At 41.1% G+C, this 22865-nt stretch overlaps 1 protein-coding gene across 6 annotated transcripts in view; it reads left to right on the top strand.

Annotated features, from left to right (window-relative positions):
* Positions 1-6284: 6284 nt before the first annotated feature.
* The window catches only part of PPA1 (inorganic pyrophosphatase 1), a 33932-nt gene continuing 17351 nt past the window's right edge, over positions 6285-22865 (top strand). For 2 of the 6 annotated variants that reach the window (XR_013995016.1, XM_081074861.1), the window contains exons 1-5: positions 6342-6529; positions 8037-8095; positions 19503-19556; positions 20289-20408; positions 22458-22544. Coding sequence is in view for 5 of the 6 variants with exons in the window: in XM_081074861.1 (XP_080930987.1) it covers positions 6466-6529; positions 8037-8095; positions 19503-19556; positions 20289-20408; positions 22458-22544 (384 nt within the window). In the remaining variant the exon portion in view is untranslated. Of the gene's footprint in view, positions 6530-6861; positions 7805-8036; positions 8096-19502; positions 19557-20288; positions 20409-22457; positions 22545-22865 lie in introns of those variants that run through there. The other 4 variants (XM_081074864.1, XM_081074862.1, XM_081074865.1 and 1 more) reach the window with 4 other exon arrangements.

The raw sequence follows: 22865 nt of genomic DNA, 5'->3' as shown, positions 1-22865 counted from the left end.
GTCGTGTCTGTTGAGTCTGGGAATATAGGGAACCTCTCCACAGTTCAGGGAGCAGAGATAGAAAAGAGAGAAATCATAATGTACTTTCTTGATGGGATATTGTACTTGGTCAAAGAAGCAATGGAACAGCTGAGGGCATCATAAAAGGGATCCGATAAAAACTTGAAATAAGTCGTAAAGACTGAGCAAGAGACAACCAGGTAGAGAGGAGCGTTTGAAGAAGGGAAGTGGTGTACTCAGGTCTTCATCTGTTCAAGTTCAAGCTGGCATCAGGTGGAGACTGACTAGGAGGGAGATGAAACTGGAGACCAGTGAGGCAGGAGGTATTAGTGGGAATCCAGGTGAGAAATCCTGGGATTGGCTAAGGCTGTAGAGATGGAGAAGAGGCCACAAGTTCAAGAGGTGTTTGAGAGATCCATGCACTAGTAACTGGTAACTGGTAGGTTGTGGGAGGATGGGTCATCATCTAGGACGCGTTCAGTTGCCATTACAGAAATTTGACTCAAACCAGCGACATTGAAAACTAAAGGGATGTATTGGTTCATAAAACAGTAAGTGCAAAGGATTGGTTGATCCAGGAGCTCAACAATGTCATCAAGGACCCAGCTTGTCTCCATTCCTCTGCTCTATCTGCAATGTGACCTGCTTCCTTGGCTGGCTTCCCTCATGGTGCAGAATGCAGCTATCAACAAGCAGAACTGCATGTTTTCTTGTTTACATTGAGAGAGAGAAAGTGAGAGGGAATATCTCTTCCATGACTTTCTCCTAAGAGAGCAAAGGAACTTCTCAGAAGGAAGCAGCAAACTCATTGGTTGAAAGTGGATCAGGTATCCATTTCTGAACCAATCCCTGTGGCTAGGGGAATGCCACGTTCTGAATCCCACGTTCTTGGATGGGGTTCTGGAATAGTCAAAGGGGCTGGGATTTCAACGTTTGGTTTAAATTACTCAAGACCCATCCCTGGAACTAGACGCCATTTTCAATCATATTAATCTGGGAGAGGGGGTTGGGAAAGACTGTTAGGAAGTTGTGTTCGTTAGAATGTTTTTCAGCTGAGAGACACAGAATACTCTGAGTCAAACTGGTTTAAACACAACAACAAAGTCACGTGCGATAATCTCACACAATTTATTACTTATTAGTAAAGTCAATTTATTATCTCCTCATAAGAAGACCTGAGGCAGGGAAGGCCCAGAGTTGGTTAAGTCAGAAGCTCAATGACCTCAGCAAGACCCAAGGTTCTTCCACTTGGCATCTTCATTGTAGGCTTACCACTATTACCTGCAGGCTACCTCTCCTCCCGCTTGTAAGACAGCTGGAGATGGCAAATTCCATGACAACGTCTAAAGAAAGAACACGGCCTTTTCTAGTGTATCTCTCATAGAAGCAAGAGAACCTTATGCAGAAGTTTCTATTACACCTCCCCTTATATCATCTTGGTGAGAAATGTGTCACAGACCCACAACCAAACTAGTCATTGGCAAGGGGAATGGAACCACTGTGACTGATTTAGACTCATCAGGCCCTCCCTTGGGCCTGAGATGGCACCTAATTCCCTGAATCACCTGGCCATGCAGGGGTAGGTGCCTTTGTCTCAACAACAACAGAGTCCTCTTGGGAAGGAGAATGGAAGCATACACAGGCGCTGGGCTGGCAACCACCAGTGGCTGCTGCAGAGATTATCCAGGAGGAGCCTAGAGGAACTGAACTTCCAGGTAGGCTGACTGGACAGGTGTGGCACGTTAACTGAGCTAGAGGACTCCAGGGAGAAAAAGGTGAGCTCATTTTTTGAGTTGGTGGCTCTGAGATGCTCACGGACCAGCCAAGCAGAAAAATCCTGAAGGTAGCTGCATGTGTTGACCACTCCTTCTTAAAAACCTCCTCTTCCCCCAGCTTCCAAGCCACTACGTGCCCTGTTTTGTCTCCTACCTTATCTCCTATCTCCATGGTATTCCTTTTCGGATCCCCTTGTGGACGCCTCTTCTGCCATCCATCCCTGGAATATTGGGATTCCTTGGGATTCTGTTCTAGGCCCTCTGCTTTTTAAAACTATTAGTATTACTCTATGTATTTCCTCTAGGTGGTCTCATATTCTGTGGCTTCAATTGTCTAACTCAATGACTACAGCCAACTTTCTTTTCTCTTCTGAGTTCCCGGCCTCATATCTAATCACTCACTGGGCATCTCAAATTGGACTTTGGTCTCTCCCCAGCCCCATACTCTCTATAAGATTCTCTCCATTATTCGATCATTTGGAAGGCAGATAATGTACCAAGTAGCCTGTGATTTTAGGCAAAGAGGTTGAGAAACAGATTATTACTAATGTGCCTTGGTTGTTTTTAACTGCATTTGACAGGATACTACAAGAAAGAGATGAGCTTAGAGAAGAATTGGCTGTTTTATAAGCAGGGATGAAAGGGAAAAGAGAGAATCAGAAGTTCCAGGACAGGCAGCGGAGAGATTCATCTCTAATCGATAAAAGATAGAAATTGAGAAACGCTTTGAGTACCAAGGCTGATTAAGTCTCAAATTAAAACTCAGACTTGGGACAGAAACCAGATTAAGGGCACGAGCAGTGGCTTCCAATAAGTCCTTTGTTGGATAAAATGGCTCAGGGGAAATAGACTAAGGGCATGCTCTCCAATGGAGGCTTGATAAGTTCAACTGACCTTACCAATTATGCCTAGAGAGAGGCATGTCTTGAAAGAATTATGGGTGTGGAGCTTGGTACAGAATCAACTGACTAGAATCAGGTAAAGCACTTTCCACATTGTAAAGAGAGATGTACAGCCAAGATACACCAGCTTGGATTAAAAGATCATGACTTTTACAGAAAGTAAAAGTAAAACTTTTGGGCTCCCAAATTTCTGTGCACAGGAAGGAAGCTGAAAAACCTGCTTTGTCCCAAGGAGTATGTATTTTCCAAATGTGACAGGGAAGGATAATGGAAAAGAAAGGACCTTCCAGAGAGTAAAGCCAAGAGCGATGGAAAAACAATAACTGGGAGCTACTCCCAGGGAACTGAACTGAAACTTAATGAAGGAATGGTTCTTACACCCGACGGGATTTTGGAATTCTAAGAACCAGTGATGGTTGTGTGCTCTCCCACATTATTTCTTTTTATAAATGAGAATGTTTACTTCAGTGTTTATTCTGTCCTCGTTCAACCTTTTCATATTAAGTATAGATGTGGGAGGCAATAGATTACATTTGTTTTTTTTAAGTTTGTAAGTGTCTGGATGAAGAGGAGCCGCATCTGGACATAATGCAGAAACTATCATGAAACTATCACTACTAAACTTTGAACCTGATATCATGATTGGTTGAGACTTTTGGCTATCACTTTTTGTAAGTAGAGTGAGTATTTTCATGCATAAAAGGGATAAACAAATATTTATGATCAAAGAAGTAGACTGTGGTAAGTCATAATTTTTTTTCACCTTCCATCCCAACCAAACTATCTCAGTAATTGACACACCAATCAACCAGTTGTTGTAGCCAGAAACCTAGAAATCATCCTCAAATTCATTTCCCTCATCTTTCATTTTGTCCACCCAATAATCAATTTCATTAATTCTATCTTGAATATAGCCCTGTATTCATCCTTCTCTTTTGTCACCCAAACTAAGGGAACCACCATCATCTTTCACCTGGGCCACTGCAGTAAACTTCTCATTGTTCTCTCTGAGTCTAGTGTTGCTAAACTTCAATCCAGGCTCCAAGCTGCTAACAGAGCCATTTTTTAAAGCAATTCTGATTATGTCATGTTCCTGCTAAAACCCTTCTTAAGTTTCCTATTGGTCTTAGGAAATAATCCAAACCCCATATGACGCCTTCTAAGGCCCTCCACCTGTTAACCCTCACCACACCTCTGGTTTCATCTCTTAATAATCTATTTCTGACTTCCGTCTTGTCCCCTTTGCCATATTAACCCCGTCTCATCCTTCAGGTGACAGATTAAGGGTCACTTCCTTGAAGAGGTTCTCTGCTCCCATAACACAATATCCTGTACTTCCTCTATCACTTTACTTATCCAAATTGGTTGTAATTGTCTGTTGAAGTCTGTCTTCCCTTCAGACTGTAAGTTCTGTGAAGTCCAGGACCATGTCTTTGTTAAGTGCTACATTCCTATGACCTTGCACAGAGCATGGCCACAATCAGTGTTAAATGAAACTTAGTTATAGATTTGAAAGTTTTCATGTTATGGGAACTATAGGCGGTAGTTGACAACAAATATATACATGAGACGACTTAGGGAGAACGTATCTCTAGAAAAAGAGAAGGAGCAGGAAGACAATGATGATTAAGATGAAGAGATGAAAAAGGAGCTAAGGGGGAGAATGATTAATGAGCAGCCAGAGAAGTAGGAGGAATGTCAGCAGAGAATGCAATCACAAGCCAAAGGAGAGAGAGCATCAGGAAACTGGAGGTACCCAACAGGATCAACCACAGCAAAGAGGACAGGATACGGACTGAAAAGTGCCATTGGATTTGGTTACAGAGCAAGAAAAACAATGTTTAAGAACAGTTGGGTTCATCCTTTGTCAAACTAATATACTTAAGAAGGTCTTTCCCCCTCCTTTTAATTCCTCTGTCCATTGGTCCAGCAAAGACTCACTGAACATCTACTCTAGGCCAGATACTGTGCTAAGCCCCAGGGAGACATGAGAAGGGGAACAAGGTCCACTTGGGCCTCTGGAGCGCACCACCCTTCCCTGCAGGGGAAAGTTACAAGGCATTTCCTCATGCCCCAGGACTTGCCATTTCACTGGAGTTGGTACTGATTGGCTCTCCCAACACATTCAATGACGGAAGAGGTAGTGCTCAAGTCCAGAGGTCAGCAAGACTTTATTATCTTGCTCTGAGCTGGCAGGAGGCAAAAGGGAAAGTTGTGTGGCACACTATTGCATCATTTCTGTCTGTTCATAAGTCAGTCACAGATGAGAGTCTGGGTTTTTCCAAGAAAACTAGTTTCATCTGCTCAAAGGCAGAAAACAGAGAGCAGTTCAAAAGAGCATCTCCTCAAAAAACTCTGAAGTTGACCCTGCTTAGCATTCACTCTGCAGAGATTCCTTTAATTTTCAGTAATACATTGTATTACCGACTAAACTACTGCTCTACTATTTTTTTCTATCCTGTGTTCTAACTACAGTAAAACAGTGTGGTACGGTGTTCAAAAAGGTCAGTGAGTCGTGGCCTTCGGAAAATTAATGGGAATCTAGATGGAGAACAGAGGGACACTCTTTCTAACGAATCAACAAATTATCTTACTAGGTTTTCATTTAATGTAGGGAATATCTCATTTTATATCATTGACATTGTTTCGCCAAAAAAAAGAGTTTAAATTAAAATGTCTTTAAGGCATATTATGAGAAACCCAGCCCATCAAAAATTTTAAATAAAACTAGGCATCCTTTGAAAGGTGAATAATCATTTCCAAATTTATAATTAGGATTTTGAAATATATTCTTTTTTTTGACATATAAGGTTGGGGATTTTAGTGATGCAAATATCCGCCCACAACCTCAATCAGACTGTAGCTTTTGGGTGTGGTCTGACACGATGGAACAGAAGTACAAAATTAAACTTCATGGAGCTTACATCTGAGAGAAAGGTGTCCTCCAGGAACTCTGAGCTCACGCCTGGACTTTTCCAGTGCTTCCACCTGAGGTACGTGAGGACCTGGGTGGGGTGAGTCCTGCAGGGAGCAGGCAGAGTGAACCCCTGAGTGCTTACAACCAGCCAGGCTCTTCCTCCAACTCTTGTATCAACTCAGTTAATCATCCCAACAACCCACAAAATAGTTACTACGATGGCCATCTCCATGTCCCAGATGAGAAGCTCAGTCAGAGAGGCTGACACTGCCCTTAGAAAGTGGTGGAACCGGTACTTAGCTCTCGTAGCCATTACAGGGGTCAGTAATATACTTCAGCTTCACTTACACGGATCAGAAAAACACAAATGCACATCGTTAAGACCGCAGGCAGGGTCTGTCTGGTAAAGCGGGTGAGTCGTAAATCACTTTTGAGATAAGGAATTACTGTGTGCGGAAGGGCGTGGGAGAGTCAAAGAGGAGTTCCCAGTGCGTGGGTGGGGAGCGGCCAGTGCCTAGCTGGTCCCAGCTGTGGACTTGAGCTTTTACCCTGCTCTGTCACAGCCCCAAAGCCCGAGCCTGCCGCCAGCCACGTGGCCCAGCTTAGCAGCCAGCCGGCCAGTCTGCGGAGGCAGGGCTGAGGGGGCGGGGCGGGCCGAGAGGACGAGCGGAGTGCGCCTGCGCGCGAGGTGGGCCGGGCGGGGGCGGGGCCGGCACGCGAGCCCGAGCCCAGTTAAAGGCCGCTCCCGGCGCCGCTCGCCGGGCCAGTTCGCGCAGTGCGCAGGCGCGGAGGGCTCTCCTTGTCAGTCGGCGCCGCGTGCGGGCTGGTGGCTCTGTGGCAGCGGCCGCGGCGGTTGTTCGTCTCCTGCACGATGAGTGGCTTCAGCAGCGAGGAGCGCGCCGCGCCCTTCACCCTCGAGTACCGAGTGTTCCTCAGTGAGTGTCGGCGGTGCGCGGCCCCTCCCCGCCCGCCCGTCCATTCATTCCCGGGCCTCGCCTCGCGTCCCGCCCGGGCTCCTGCGGCCCGCGCTCGGCCTGGGCTCCTCCCGAGGGTCCCCGGGGCCTGGGCCCGCCCGGCCATCCCACTTCACGTGTCCGGCCCGCGGGCGGGACGGCGTGGGTCGGCGTTTTCCCTTCTCGAGCCGGGTTGGACCCGCACCGGGGTCAGGCTAGTGGGCAGGTGTGCGCTCGGGCGGAGTGCGGTGGGAAAGGAAACCTCTGGGTGGCGCTGCAAGGTGCCCGGAGGTAACCTCACCCCCGCGAGGGACGCGGCGGGGGCGGGGGCGGGGGCGCGACGCCCGGGGACCTCGAGTCCGCCGCGGCAGCTCCGACCTCAGGCGCCGAGCGGGGGACGGCCAGCCCCTCGCCCCGCAGACGCGGACACTGAAGCCGGGGCCGGGAGAGGTCCGCGGGGGACGGGGTGCTGCGGGGCGGGCGTCCCGCTAGCGCGCCTGCGTTTCCCGCCGCGCGGTTGCCCCGGGCGCTGAGTCTGGGACCTCGCTTCGCGAAACAGAAAGCTGTTCGCTGCTAGTCTTGGCGGTGACGTCAGCCTGGCCGGCCGAGCGACGCGGTGCCGAGCTTTCCGCTCCGCCGGGACTCGGCGTGGAGGGGGACCTGGCCCACGCCCGCCCCGGGGCCGCCCCGGAGGCTGCGGCGGGCGGCGCGCCCTCTGCCTGGCGGCGCAGGCAGGCGGCCTAGGGCTTATCTCCATTCTCGACCCTCCGCCCGGCCCCCGTGTACTAGGAACAGATCACGGGGGGTGACGGGGGCGTCGAGAAGGGGTCCCCAGGGGCGTTTCTATTTCACCTTCTTTACGGCTTTGTTTGGGAGGCAGTGGGCAAGGGCGGCGAATTTCTGAGTTCTCTCGTGTGTGCAGGGCGAGCGAGGAAGGGTTTGGAGGGAGCGAGTGGGAGCGCGGAAAGGACGGACAGAACTGCTATCGAAAAGTAGCCTGGGGGGGGAGGGAAAGGAAAGCGGACGCTCCAGTTGGCACATCTGGTTGAACAGTAGACGACCGCGTAGAATCCGGGAAGGCTGGGACTCCCCGTGTTATTTAATGTTGGAATTAAGCAGCAAGCGCAGTGCAGGGACTTTTGACCAAAAAAAAAAAAAAAAAAAAAAAAAACCCACTGAACTATTTTTCCGATTTTCTGGAGTTAGTGTCGGTTCCAGAATTTCTCTCTGTGGTCTCCATGGAAGGGATTTAGAGAGGTGACTGTCTGGTTTTGGGGGGGGGGTGAGTGGTGTTGATAATGGGGGAGGCTATGCGTATGCGGGAGCGGGGGGGGGGGGGGTATGTGGGAAATCTCGGTACCTTTGCAATTTTATTGTAAACCTAAAACTGCTCCAAAACGTAAATTTTTTTTTTTTCAAAGTGTATGTCATGTATCTGGAAATATAATTAACGACAAAAACCAATAACTTTTTCTAATTCGTTTTGCAGAAAATGAAAAAGGACAATATATCTCTCCATTTCATGATATTCCGATTTATGCAGATAAGGTAAGGTGTACTCTTTTTGAATGTAGTTTCTTTGCTGAGATCAGTTAGTTTCACCTGGATATTCTTATGTCTGAACAAGTGATTAAAATACCTCACCGTGCTGTGAGTTAAAGGTCCGTTGAGTAAATAAGAAGTCAGTCTTAAATCTAGATTATGCAATTAAAGAAGCAACTATAAATTGGGAAAGGAATAGAGGAATAGAAACAAATGTTTTAAAAATGCCTTGGTTAACAAAAAAATCACATTGGTCTTTATGTGTATTTGGAGCTAAAAATCTTAGTTCTTCATTAGTGGTTTTGAAATTGACCAAATAGCCAGCCCAAAATGGGGGCTGTGGGTTATTAACTAAACAGTAAAAATAAACTAGGTGATTCAGTGAATACAGGAAAATTCAGTACTTTTACTGGACTGGTAGAGTTAAGATTTACAAATAGTATTAACAAAGGTTAGTCTACAGACTTTTAAAAAGAGATCCCAGTGAGCTGAAGAACTTTAGCACAAATTGATAGGTACAAGTTGGTAAGAATCTTTACTTTCTTAGGGAAAAAAGTCTACAACTATATGTTCCAAAATATTTGTGATCCTTGGGAGGTACAATGAATTGCTAGTGACTTTTTTGTTTTTATTTTCAGTTTTGCTTTTTTATATTTTCTAACCTTATTGCAAAGAGCCTGCATTATTTGTACAAATTTAAATAGTTATTTTTTAAAAAAAGACAACACAGCTTTTTTAGCCTCCTTCCCAATTGAAGTCTGTATTGTATTTAGGAACTGACACAAGGACAAATGTTTGATTCTTTTCTCTACCTTAAAATATTTTCTTTTATTCACTCAGGAAGCTTGATTCACAGGGAAAGCAAATCTTTTGGGGCTAGAAAATCTACGTAGGTTATTGATCTTCCTTAGCTAGACGCTGATACAGAAACATGTGAAGGTCACGTTCCAATGTACATCTAGAATACTGGTAAAGGTGAAATTTCATCCTGCTGTGTGCTTGCCTATCAGAAAGAAAGTTCTACCAGAAAGTTGCTGCTGGTCTGTATTGACACTTGAACGTTGGCAGAAAATCCGAACTATATGTTGCTCTGCAGGAGCCTTCCTGAGCTGGGCTCCAACTGGAGGCAGTGGAACAAACAGCCCTAGGCCAATTATTGCCCCAGGTACATGAGGGACTTCTCATTGGCATGTGTTCTCCTGTGGGATTATCAAAGTTGTATTTATTCAGAAGCCAGTTTGTTATATCTGGTTTCCCAGGAGTTGATATGAACCCCAGGGTCCTTCCTTCCTGTTGAATTGGCATCATTTGATTGGCTTGAATTATATTTGTTGTATATTTGTTGTATAATTCGTATGTATAGCAAAGTACGTTGTAGTAACATCTCAGACCATTTTGAGTAATGAAGAATTATAAAATGATGACCCCATGTTTATTGATGGTACCTTGGCATACAGATGTGCTAAGGAAGGAAAATATTTTCTTGACATAATAGCTGCTTTTTGTATGTTCCTAAGTGTCTTAGTCCGTTCGGGCTGCTATAACAAAACGCCATAGACTGGGTAGCTTACAAACAACAGAACTTTGTTTCTCGCAGTGCTGGAGGCTGGAAGTCTGAGAGGAAGGCGTCTGCATGGACAGGGGAGGGCCCTCTTCTGTCGCAAACTTCTCCTTGTCTCCTCACCTGGCAGAAGAAGCAAGGGAACTCTGTGGGGCTTCCTTTATAAGAACACTAATCCCATTCATGAGGGTTCTACCCTCATGTCTTAAACACTTCCCAAAGGCCTACCTACTGTACCATCACCTTTGAGGGTTAGGATTTTGACATATAAATTTTGGGGAGACACAAACATTCAGACCCTAGCAGTAAGTGCTTGGACAGTATTCTAGCCAAGGACCAGAATGATCATAACTGTTGTGGTATCTAATCTTATTACTGCTCAAGTTACCCCAAAATAGGAAACCAAGGCTACATTTTGGTGGCGCTAAAACATCTTCCCTCAAATTACTCAGACTCCTTAAAGTTTCATGCAGGACTGATTATGTCTGTAATCTGGGATTAATCAAATGAAGACTGCTTTTGTATCACCCAAGGCTGGTTCCAAAGCACAAGCTCTTGCGACAACTCTGGATTTCACCAGTGGTCCAGACCGCAATAAACCTTAGCACTTGCAGGAAAGAGTTCTTTTGGTTTCCTTTTTTTTTAAGGAAGGGTAATACGTATAAAACAAGTAAGGGTGTGGTACACAGAAATTTTTTGGATGATAGCCTCAATAAAAGATCTAATTGATTCAGTGGGTTACAGAAGAGTATGGTTTTAAAAACATTCCCGTGTGGTTAAGTTTATATGAATACATTTGTGTGTGTGCGTGGCCATCGACCTTATCCCTGGTATGGTCAGTCATTTGAGGGGTGATAATGAGGGAAGGTACTTTTAACACAACTCAGTCAACTCTACTGAGAAGAAAATGCCCAGAGACTTACCTGACTCCAAGTCAGGATCTTTCAATGTGGACTGCATTCGATTTGGTATATGTGCCATTAGGTAATCAATCCAGCCAATTCTGGGAATCCTTATGACTCGGATACCCTGTTTGGATACCCAAATCCACTGGGAAGAAGGCGGCAAAGGCAAGGACTCACTGGATTTTTTCTTTTTCTTTTTTTTTTTGATTATAAGAGTGTCCTTTGCTCTGGGTCTATTTGGGGATCAGATACAAACACCTGTAACTCAGAGTGTCTTCTGACATAAAATTTCTAAGATACCAGAAATTTAAAAAATCTGGAACATAAACAGTGTGAAACATTGAGTTGGTGAAACCTTTATCTAAATATGAAAGTGTTCAAACATTATGATTTGATCTTTAGCTTTAGAAGTTTGTTATTTTTCTATTCCATCTTAAACTTTGATGTTAAATACTAGGTGTAGCAAAGCAGGCTTCTATTTGCTTTGCAGGTGACTGTTGGGAGTATATAATATAAATATGGAATTACATTTCTTTTCTCTCCTGAAAGTCAAGCTTCGAATCAAATAGGTTGATGCTTCAGAAATTTAACAGAATATTTTCTGTCGTATGTATCATTAACTTTTTAAAGATATTATCTCACTGTACCCAAAACTTTTAGACTCCTATACTACCCAAATGGATACTTTTTAGATTATTCACTTTCTTACAGGGTTTGTCTTCTTTTGAATTTTCTGTTTCTTTTTATAGACAGTTCCATAAATGGAAATTTTAAAAACATCACAGGATTAATAATTTAAACGTCGTTTCTTGTCTTCCCCAGTTTGTGGAATGGTGGGGTTTTCCCGGTAGTTTTGTTGTGTTTATCTTTTGGTTTGCATTTTCCAAACCAAAGTTAGATGAAAACTGAAACATAGATGGAAACATAGGTGAAAACTGACAATAATTAAACTTAATTGACATGTCATGACTACCATAAGAATAAGCTCCTATTTTTTTCCCCTCAGATGAGCTTTAAGATGACTGAAATTTGAAAATAGATACTCTAACCATATCTCTGGTTTATCAACTTTATAAAAAAATAAAGTTGTGTTGATGAAGTCTCAATACACAATAACCAAACAAATCAAAATAGGATGACATGTTGACCACAATGACAAGTTATTTCTGAAAACGTTGAGAGCTCTATTTTATGGAGGAAAGATTGCTGACGAGTCCAATAATATTGTTAATATTTATTGAATGCTTCCTGTACCTTAGATACTATGCTATACCCTTGTGTGGATGATCTCATTTAACCATCATGTCATTCCCTGAGCTAGGTTCTTTTATTAACCCCACTGTCCGTGAGTCCGTGATCAGCAGCGAGAAGCAATAGTGGCAGGCAGCCTTCAAACCCAGGCATTCTGGCTCAGAACCTGTGGTCTTAACCATCGAGATACATTCCCGCCGGTGAGGCATGTACGTGGGGTGGATTTTACTTAGTGCTTTTTTTGTATTTTCCACATTTTCTACAGTAACTCTCTTTGATAATGCAGGGGGCAAAAGCTTACTTAAATTTTGTTTTGCTAGCATTCAAAGGAATTGAGTATTCAATTTTTTTCTTTGGGAAGGCTATAAGGTCTTCTAGTCCAGGATTCTTCGTGACCCCAAGGCCCTGGAATGCCTATTGGTGGGATTCTGAGAGTCTGTGAACACTCTGAAATTGCAATTTGGTGTAAATGTGCATGTTTCTTGGGAAAGGTTTTATGGTCAAAACTGAAAATCATAGAAAAGTTTGATAGTTGGAAATGCAGACTCTTTTGCTTGATTTTTATAAAGAGTAGAAAGGAAACAGATTATGATCAGAATATGTTTTAAAAATTTAGTCATTTTAAAGCTCATCTGAGGGGACAAAATAGGAGCTTATTCATATTACTACATTTCAATTAAGTTTTATTACTTTCTATAGGTACTTATGGCAGTAGGTATTACCAAATATTATACAAGAGTTTGTTGGAACTGCTGAATAGAAAATCTGTGTAATCGGAAAACAAATGAGTATTACTGAAGGGTGTTTGTTTTTAATTTTAATGTATTAACTGTCGTCCCTAGACTCTTAACACAATTTGTTGAGTGAACTTTTTGTTTGGTATAAGTCATGTTTTCCTTTGCAAAGTTACAATTCTAAATGAATAAGGGGCACACAACATGAATTTTGTTCATCATATTTCATTCCGTCAGCTTCTCAAGTAGACTTTTGTCCCTTTTCAATAAAATAATTCAGGAACCCATTTCCTTTTCCTTTTTTTTAATTAAACATTTTTCCAGCTTTATTGAGATATGATTGGCAAATAATCATTGTATTTATTTAAGGGGTACGATGTGATGTTTCGATATACGTATACATTGTGAAATGATCCTACCAAACAAGCTTACATATTAACCTATCCGCCACCTCACATACTTACTTGTGGGGGGTGGTGAGAACACTTAAGATCTACTCTCCTAGTAAATTTCATAGAATCATGCTGTACATTAGGTCTCCAGGACTTACTCATCTTGAAACTGAAAGTTTGTACCCTTTGCCCGACATCCTTCCTTTCCCCCTCCTCCCAGACCCTGGCAGCGTCCATTCTACTCTCTATTTGTATGAGCTCATACATTGTCTTTCTGTGTCTGGCCTATTGCACTTAGCATAATATCCTCCAGCTTCATTCATATTGTCATCAATGGCAGAATTTCCTTTTCTAAGGCTGAATAACATTCCATTGTGTGTATATACAGCACATTTTCTTTATCCGTTCATCTGTTTACGGACACTTAAATTATTTCCATTTCTTGGCTGTTGTGAACACGGAGCGCAGATAATCTCTTCGAGATTCTGACTTCATTTCTTTTAGATATACGAGTATACCCAGAAGTGGGATTGCTGGGTCATAAGGTGGTTTCATTTTTAGTGTTTTGAGGAACCCCTAGATTGTTACCCCTAGTGGCTGTTCTAATTTACAATCCCACCAACAGTGTACAAGGAGGAACCCATTTATCTTTATCAACTTAGAATATATCCTATAATCACAAACTTTGAAGTCAAAACTTAACATGAAAGGTTAAGAGCCATTGTCACTTGGTGAGCACTTAATAAGGTCAAATATTCTTGCAAATGATGAAATCTGCTATATCTTTTACGGGAGTAGAGCGTTTTCTTATTTAACTACATGAACTCTTCTGATAGGGATTTTATACCCAAAACTACTCTAAAAGTTATAGTTTGCCTTTCCCCCTGCCTTCTGCAGGCTTGTCACAATCATCCCACAGAGGATACCAACCTTCGTCTTCCTTTCTCTGTAACTGTACATAGGGAGCTGAGAGCTTGGATGCCAGAGCAGAGATTTAGAACCCAAAGCGTAGCAGAAGAGAACAGAGTTCTGAGAAGTCCTAACAGTGGGGATAATAAAACAAGAAATACAGGATTGAGCTAAGTAATAGTTGAAACCAGTTAGGGTTGAAGAAAGAAGGCATGAATTTCTAAGTGGGTGGTACTAAAATTTCTAAAATCTCGTCTCAGTATTTTTAAGTGCATAAACATTGGAAATATTAGAATGCATAATTTCCCTCAAATTTTTTATTACAGAGTACACATGACATAAAATTTGCCGTTTTAACCATTTTTTTCGTATACAGTTCAGTGGTATTAAGTTCGCTCATATTGTGCAACCATCACCAACCTTAATCTCCAGAACTCTTTTCATCTAGTAGTAAAACTGAAACTCTATACCCATTAAGCAATCATGTCCCATTCCCTCCTCCCCCATTCCCTGCACTTAAGAATCTCACTTAAGTAGAATCGTACAATATTTGTGTTTTTGTGCATGGCTTATTTCACTTAGCATGATGTCCTCAAGGTTCATCCATGTTGTAGCATGTGTCAGACTTTCCTTCCCTTTAAGGCTGAATAATATGTATACGAGGTCTGACAATTCAGTTCGCGAACACATCCTAGAAAAAGTGCTGCATTCTCATTGCTGAATATCACTACAGTCACCTTCCAAGTGCTCCCCTTAGGAAGCTATGCACCGACGCCAGCGCCTAGTCCACCCTTCAAAGCAATTTTGGAACTCTTTTTCTGGAATAGCCATCAGAGCTGTTGTCATATTACCCTTGATGTCCTGAATGTCATCAATATGTCTTCCTTTCAGTATTTCCTTTATCTTCGGGTAAAGAAAGAAGTCATTGGGGGCCAGATCAGGTGAGTAGGGAGGGTGTTCCAAATACAGTTATTTGTTTAGTCGCTAAAAACTCCCTCACAGACAGTGCCCTGTGAGCTGGTGCATTGTCGTGATGCACGAGCTCCTTCGGGACCATTTTTGTTGCACATACCTTTCTCATGCCAAGATTTTTCAGTTAAGATTTTCCTGTTTCTCTACCTATGTATACTTGGTCTGTTATGCTTCTTAGAGTCAGCCAATGATTTTGACGCACAATTCAAGGAATTTTTGCCATGTTTTCGTCAGTTCTGCTCGTTACTGGCCGCCCTGACCTCTCTTCATCAGTGATGAATTCTCTCCCCTCAGAAAAACGTTTAATGCATTTGTACACTGCCATTTTTTTCATGGCATTATCACCATAAACTTGGACTAACGTGTCTCTGATTTAACTTCCACTCTTGCCAAGTTTAACAAGAAATTTAATGTTTGTTTGCTGCTCTAATTCAAGCTCAGACATTCTCACGACAGCACACAAAAACACGCAACAATAATAATGAACGCAGCTCAGCAAGCCGCTGCCACACATCTACTCGAACACAGTGTGAGACACTGATATTCCAAGGTTAGGAGACCTTCCCGAGCTGTTTGTACAGTGCTGCCCATGTAAGCGCATGGTGGCAAGTTCGCAGACGTAATTGTCAGACCTCGTATATCACATTTTGCTTTTCCATTCACCGATCAGTGGACACAGGTTGCTTCCATATTTGCTGCTGTGAACATAGGTGTACAGATAGCTCTTCAAGACCCTACTTTCAGTTCTTTGGGATATATACTGGGAAGTATAATTGCTGGATCATACATGTTAACATAAAATTTCCTGGGACCAAGAGACCAGAGAGGTTGACAACCCTGTCTTTACATTAAGAGTTTATTAAGGGAACTTACATATGAAGTGCGCCTTGGGCGGTGGCAAGAGGACATGGACATCTTCTATACCTTCTGCCTCCCAGACTCTGTTTTATAGCTAAAAGCAGTGAGTCTCGGTGCTGGGAAAGGAATGTGTGTTTCAGGGGCAGGGGACCCCCTGATGCTGATGCCCGGAGGCACCAGAGCTGGTTCAGAGACAGACAGTGTCCCGGGCGGCGCACTGCAGAGCCCTTGTGTGTGTTCCCAGACCCGGATGGGCCAGGCAGGAGACAAGATGGTAGATTAGCTTCAAGACTGGGTCAGCTCTGTCCACAATGCACACTATAATAATTCTATTTTTAATTTTTTGAGATCCCGCCATACTGTTTTCCGCAGAGGCTGTACCATTTTACTTTCCTACCAGCAGTGCACAAGAGTTCCCATGAGAATGCATGTTTTAACAGTAAAAGTTTTTCTAGCAATGAAGTAATTGGTTGAATTTCTCACATGAGTTGTCCTGAAAATTCGAAGTATCACCGTTCACTTGTGGTAACCCCTTGAATTGTAGTGATGTTGTCTAGGAGAAATAAACTGTTCTTTAGTAGTAGTTCCTGCTAAAGTATGAGAACCCCATTTTTTATATCAAAATATTTAAAAACACTTTTCTTTGTGATAATAATTAATGAAGAAAATAATGATGAAAAACTACTACAAATTCATTGCTTTAAAAAAAGTACAGGGCCGGCCCGGTGGTTCAGGCGGTTGGAGCTCCGTGCTCCTGACTCCGAAGGCTGCCGGTTCGATTCCCACATGAGCCAGTGGGCTCTCAACCACAAGGCTGCCGGTTCAACTCCTCGAGTCCCGCAAGGGATGGTGGGCTGCGCCCCCTGCAACTAGCAACAGCAACTGGACCTGGAGCTGAGCTGCGCCCTCCACAACTAAGACTGAAAGGACAACAACTTGACTTGGGAAAAAGGCCTGGAAGTACACACTGTTCCCCAATAAAGCCCTGTTCCCTTCCCCAATAAAGTCTTTAAAAAAGAAAAAAGTACAGTCATCACCATAGCATGTACATATTCTTAAAAATGAGCGAAACATTCATTGTATAGACTAGTTCCTCATCTAGGTTTGTGGACCTCAAGCTGTAGGCTGTGGCCTGCAAGCTAGAAGGACCTGAGTGGGAGATCCAGCTCTTTGGGAGTTCAAGCTTTTATTCTGTTCACTGCTAGCCTTCAGCACCTAGAAAAGTATCTGACATGGAATGGTGGAATAAATAGTTGTTGGGAAAAAATAATGAATTGGATATGTGGCTCCTTGCTGTTTTTGGCCCAGCTAATGTTGGGGTTTTTTTGTTTGTTTGTTTTGTTTTTGACCTTCCATTAATTACCCAGGTTCACAATATTAGGAATGTGGTTTTGAGATCTATATGGATTTATCATTTCATTCCATTGAAGTATTCGATGTAGTTTCCAAACTTTGAATTAGTGATTTCAGCTCTATTTGCTGCTATTTTTTCCTTGAGGCAAAGTATTCATTTAGTAATATTTTCTTTAAAAAAATGACCAACCAGTCTCCTTGGTTTTCTCATCTCAGTTAATCTTTCATGTAGTAACAGCTCCATCTTGTGAGCCTTTAGGATATTGCTACTGAAAACTTCAAAAGCCATGACTGTTCTTGGAACGTAAACATACAGATCTTATATTTTAATACCGTAGTGGTACTAGACAGACGCAGTTCTTGAAAACTTTTAGTGAGTAGAATGAAATTTAATCAAAAATTGTGTCTACCCAGTTGTGTATTCCAACTGAACTACCATCAATTAAAGTGCAAACTGCAGGGGGATATAGTGGCTGGGGCTGAGGCCATCTAAAGGCCAGAGAGAAAAAAAAAATGCATATGTATATAAATCAGAGGATGGGCATGTAATTAATATTACATTTTCTAAAACCATCCAGTTATTACTTTACAAGGATAGAATAGTTTATTCAATCCTAGATTTAAATAATATCTTCTTTGTTGTGGTTTTTATATTGTTAGCTAGTAGGTATCAGGAGGCTTGGAGCAGAAACCCATGGAGTGCTTTAGTCTCTGTTGGTTTGACCAAGAACTTAAATGAGGGATAGAAGTTTGACACTCTTGAACATTAATCTGTAGCTTTTCTGCTTGGTTGAAAGGAGCAGCAAAGCAATTATTGGTTTGAAACCTTTGACTTATTCCCTTGTAGTTTATCAGTCCCTGTTTTTTAAATGCAAAGTAGGAAAGAAAGAATTCTAAAAAGTTGTGTAACTAAATGATTTTTATCTCAAATTAACTTTTTAAAATATACATTTTATAATAGAGTAATTGCAGACTTAGCTTCATGTGTGCCCTTTGTAGAGGCTGTAAACTGAACAACTGCATTCAAAGTTTTATTCCTTGGTAAAAGTAATTTTCGGACTCCTTAAAACTCAGCTTTAATTAGAGACCCCATGTCAATTTGATATTTGGATGTGCAAATTAAGATGACAAAGTCTGATTTTCTTTCATTGTGTTTTTAAATAACAAGCACTTGGGAATTTAAAAAACAATATCATCTGTTTTAAGTACAGGTAACCCCCATATAACACAGTTGTTAGGTTCCTAAAAAATTCCGTGTTATGCAAGTCCGTGTTATACGAAACAAAGAACTAGTACAAAAAAAGGGGTTAGTTTCCAAAAATTAAAAAAAACCACATACTATTATATTTTTATAATTAAGAGAAATATCTTTATTAAAGCAATTTTCACCAAAAGTATAACATATTAGTATGTATTAAATGTTTTCTTCATCATCACTACTAAGCACCATTAAACTGAGGGTGTTTTCTTTTTGACAAGATATCTTCATCCTCTGAACTTAATACTCCATGAACAAAATAGATTTAAAATTCTAATAAATTTTAAAATTCTAGTCAAATCTGATACGACATCCACGCTCAAATGAAAATTTTCAAATGAGATACCTTTTGCTCTTAAAAGCTCTTATTACGTTCCGCGTTGTTCGGGGACTTCTCTAATTCTCAAACCGTGTTAGAGTGAAACTGTGTTCTAGGCTGCCGTGTTGTACAAGGGTTTTCCCCAATTCTCGAACCGTGTTAGAGCCAAACTGTGTCATAGAAGTGCCGTGTTGTACAGGGGTTACCTGTAGTCAGTTTAAAGCGGTAAACTAATTACACTAGAATTGCCATTGGCTAAAATATTTTTGGATTTTATCTTTAGTGTCAAACTTCTTGTCCTTTTGAGGAGTAATTGATTTTAAAAACAGCCAAATTGGCAGAATAGTGTGAATAATTGAGCTGACTAATTTTGTTTGAGGCTGAAACTAAAGGATGATAAATTAAACTTATTTGGGAGTTGTCTTAAAATCCACCTCTGAAATAGGCAACCCAAAAATATTTTGAGTAATTGCAGTCACTGGAGGAAATAAATAGCCTATGGAGATGGTTGCTTTGAAAATGACCTTTCTCAGAAATACAAGTTCTGTTATGTTTAAAAACTGTTTCTTTTCTTCACCGAAGCATTCTTTGCACACATTCCCAACTATTTCATATGAAAAATTTAAAACATCCAGAAAAGTTTTGAAGAATTTATACCTTGAACAACCATACACCCACCACCTTGATTCTGCAATATTTTTGCAGAATAATATTTTGCAAAAATATTTTGCTGTATTTGTTTTACCTCTTCATCAGTCTTATTTTTTGATGTGTTTTATTGCAAGTCCATTGACTTCAAAGATCTGATACAATGAGCTGTTTAATTTTGGAGGAACTAGGGCATGCTCATTGAAAAAAACAAATTAGCTCTGGTGACCATCTCTCACCTTCTGTCTTTCAGGATGTGTTCCACATGGTAGTTGAAGTACCACGCTGGTCTAATGCAAAAATGGAGGTATGTTTTGCTTAACATTGATGGTCAGATTTGGATATTAGTTTTGATCTAGCCACGCTGATTTGCTCAAGTGTTAAACAGCTGAAGTTCAAGGTTTTCCTCTTCCTAGTGCCAATCTATTTTCCAGTTTCTTCTCTCATTGCTTACTATTATTCTTCCCTCTGTGCTCCAACTAAACTCAACCATTTGCAATTTGCAAATTGGTTACAGACTTTCCTTCCCCACATGTTTGCTTCTGGAGTTCCCAAAGCCTGGAATTACCCTTTTCTTCTGTGTCCTGTTCTTTTTAAGCCCACCACTGACTCTTCCACAGGGTCATGGGCTTTGCTTAGTTGCCCCAGCCATACATGATCTTATTGGAATTTCTGTTGCATTTTGTTAATTAAGTGCTTTAAAGGAAAGCCGAAGTTGGATAATATTTGCTTTGCCCTTTTAATAAAAGTCTTTTATTTCTCAAATGCTAGGATTTATTCCAGATAAGTGTAGTTTTTGCTTTCTAGAATTAGTAAATGTTCCTTTTCTCTTCTTGATAGTTCCTGTACACCTCAAATGCTTTCCACTTAAAGGCTGATTATGGAGAGACTGTTATTTCAAATTATAAAAATGTTAGGGGTAAAATGTATCATTAAAGTGGAGCTAGGGGATGTGCATTCCATAATTAATTTCCTAAAATCCTTCTTTGAAGGGTATTTCACATCCAAATATACAATGATTTGAAATTTTTTATTTCAGATTGCTACGAAGGACCCTTTAAACCCAATTAAACAAGATGTGAAAAAAGGAAAACTCCGATATGTTGCAAATTTGTTCCCTTATAAAGGATATATCTGGAACTATGGTGCCATCCCTCAGGTATGTCTCTGTACAATTGCTAGAAACTTTTTAGCTTACAAAAAAAATTAATAAATTAACCTACTGCTATTAGTAAAAGAGATTTAAACACCTTCAGAAAGTTTTTGCTATAATAGATTTTAAAAAACGTAAGGCACGGGGCGGCTGGATGGCTCAGTTGGTTAGAGCATGAGCTCTCAACAACAAGGTTGCCGGTTCAATACCCACACGGGATGGTGAGCTGCGCCCCCTGCAACTAAGATTGAAAATGGCGACTGGACTTGAAGCTGAGCTGCGCCCTCCACAACTGGATTGAAGGACAATGACTTGGAGCTGATGGGTCCTGGAGAAACACACTTTTCCCCAATTAAAAAAAAAAATTTTTAAAAAGCAACATAAGGCGTAATTAACTCATTTTAATACTTCCTTGAAAAGCTTATTTTCAAGATAGACAGAAAAGTTAAATGTTTAAGTTTACATTTGAAAGTTTGTTCTTTTCTGAAATATTTACCTTTCTATATGTACTAGTTATAAACTACACAAATTTCTTTTTATACAAAATGGGTGACAGCTCTGTTACGAGACAATGTAGGCTAGTGGTTATAAAAGCACTGATTTTTTGGTGCCAGATCAACTAGGGTTCAAATCCCAAGGCTGCCACTTCCTAAATTACCTAATTTGCGTCTGTTTCTTCCTCCCCAAGACATGAATATTTCCCCTGAGATATTAGTTCGTATGGCTATTGTGAGGAATAAAGCACCTACTTCTCACAGCTGTTGACCTTTATGTTGAGAGTCCTGCTTCCTTCCTTAAGCCAAGCTCTCCATGGTAAATAAGAATGGGATTCTATTTTCCTTAACAGTCAGCCCTTCCAGGAGGGGTGGGTATCTGCATTGTTTACCAGTTAATCCCCAGCACAATGCCAAGTGTGTAGTAGGTCCTTATGTAACGTTTGCACGAAGAATCACTAGAATCATGTCTATTATGAATCAATGATGGATTTAATTCTGATTTGGTTAGGCTAATGCTGTGGCACTTCTGATTTTTATACAAAATATTCAATTTATTTTTTCCTGTTGATAAATGGTTTGTTTTTATTAACCATTAAGTCTATTAAGTGGAATCTATTGTGAAACAATCGATACGTTACAAAAGCATAGGTCAAATTCATGTAGCTTGTTAGGTAATTACAGAGCCGTTCGTTTGCCGTAATTACAGCGCTTCACCTGCACCTCGGTTGGTTTAGTTTTTAACCTTGAAATATCATCCCGCCGGGAAACATCGCTGAAACTCTTATTCTTCTGTTGGTTGGATTTGGCTTTGGTGGATCTGGTCTTTCTTTATCAACCTTTTACATTTTTGCCTTTATTCCAGCTGAGTGGGCAAATAGATCCAAGCAATGTGTTCTGGATGGGGGGAGAAAAGAACCAAAACAACAGCTACATTTTAAACTTGACTTCTTGGCAAATATAGACCATCTGTTCTTTTGTGAGATGCTCTGCATGGGCTCTCTTCTGCAATTGAGCAGGAAAGAAAGCCAGCAATTGAAAGCTTCAGAAAATCCTGATTGAATTTTCCAATCTTGGCTCCTGGTCAGCGATGATACTTTTACCATCAGAACACATAGTTTCTATTTTAGTATTACTGCCTACCTACTTCTGCTTTGGAAATTAATTTTAAAGAAAATCTAGTTAGTAGAATATAGTAAGTACAAAGAATTCCTCAAAGCAGTTTTCTTTTAATATATTTTTAAAGTAAAGATTTGAGTCTATATCTGTGTTTGCATTGGCCTCAGTTATTAGGTGGTTGGTTTTTTGTTTGTTTTAAATAGGATCATCATCCATTTTAAAGCTTAAATTTAGTTTAGCCTTCAATGCATAATGGGAGCCCCGGGACTTAATTAAAACTATTGTGTGTAATTAAGATTCTGAGATGTGAATAAAGAATTTTAAATGAGAAAAAATATTTTTGCAGAAAGACTCATCGGCTGTTATCTTTTAATGTCAGCGTGATCCACTCTGTCACTAGCTTGTACAGGAATGCTCTAAGCCTTTTTCTTTTTTCTTTTAGACTTGGGAAGACCCAGGACACGATGACAAACACACAGGCTGTTGTGGTGACAATGACCCAATTGATGTGTGTGAAATTGGAAGCAAGGTAATAGGATCTGAAATGTTTTTCTTTGTTATTCAGGTGATTAATGAAATATACAAAGTTCATACTTTAAAAAACATTGTAAGTAATGATGTCACTGTGAGTGATTCCATTTCATTCTAAACATTTGTATATTATAATTTGTATATTTAAACCTAGCCTAGAAAAAAAATGTGCATTTATGTATACATGACTATACATATATGTGGAAGAAGTGGACATGTTCTGCATAGATTTAGAAGCCAGGTGACTAACCGGTCAATAGGTAAAAGGTACTAGGAGGCAAATTTCATCTCAGTACAAGGCAGACCTTGCCTAATAATT

The sequence above is a fragment of the Rhinolophus hipposideros genome (assembly GCF_964194185.1).
Source record: "Rhinolophus hipposideros genome assembly, chromosome: 15".
Lineage (NCBI taxonomy): Eukaryota > Metazoa > Chordata > Mammalia > Chiroptera > Rhinolophidae > Rhinolophus > Rhinolophus hipposideros.
Note: the sequence above shows the minus strand (reverse complement) of the source record. Positions and strands in the feature narration are given on the sequence as shown.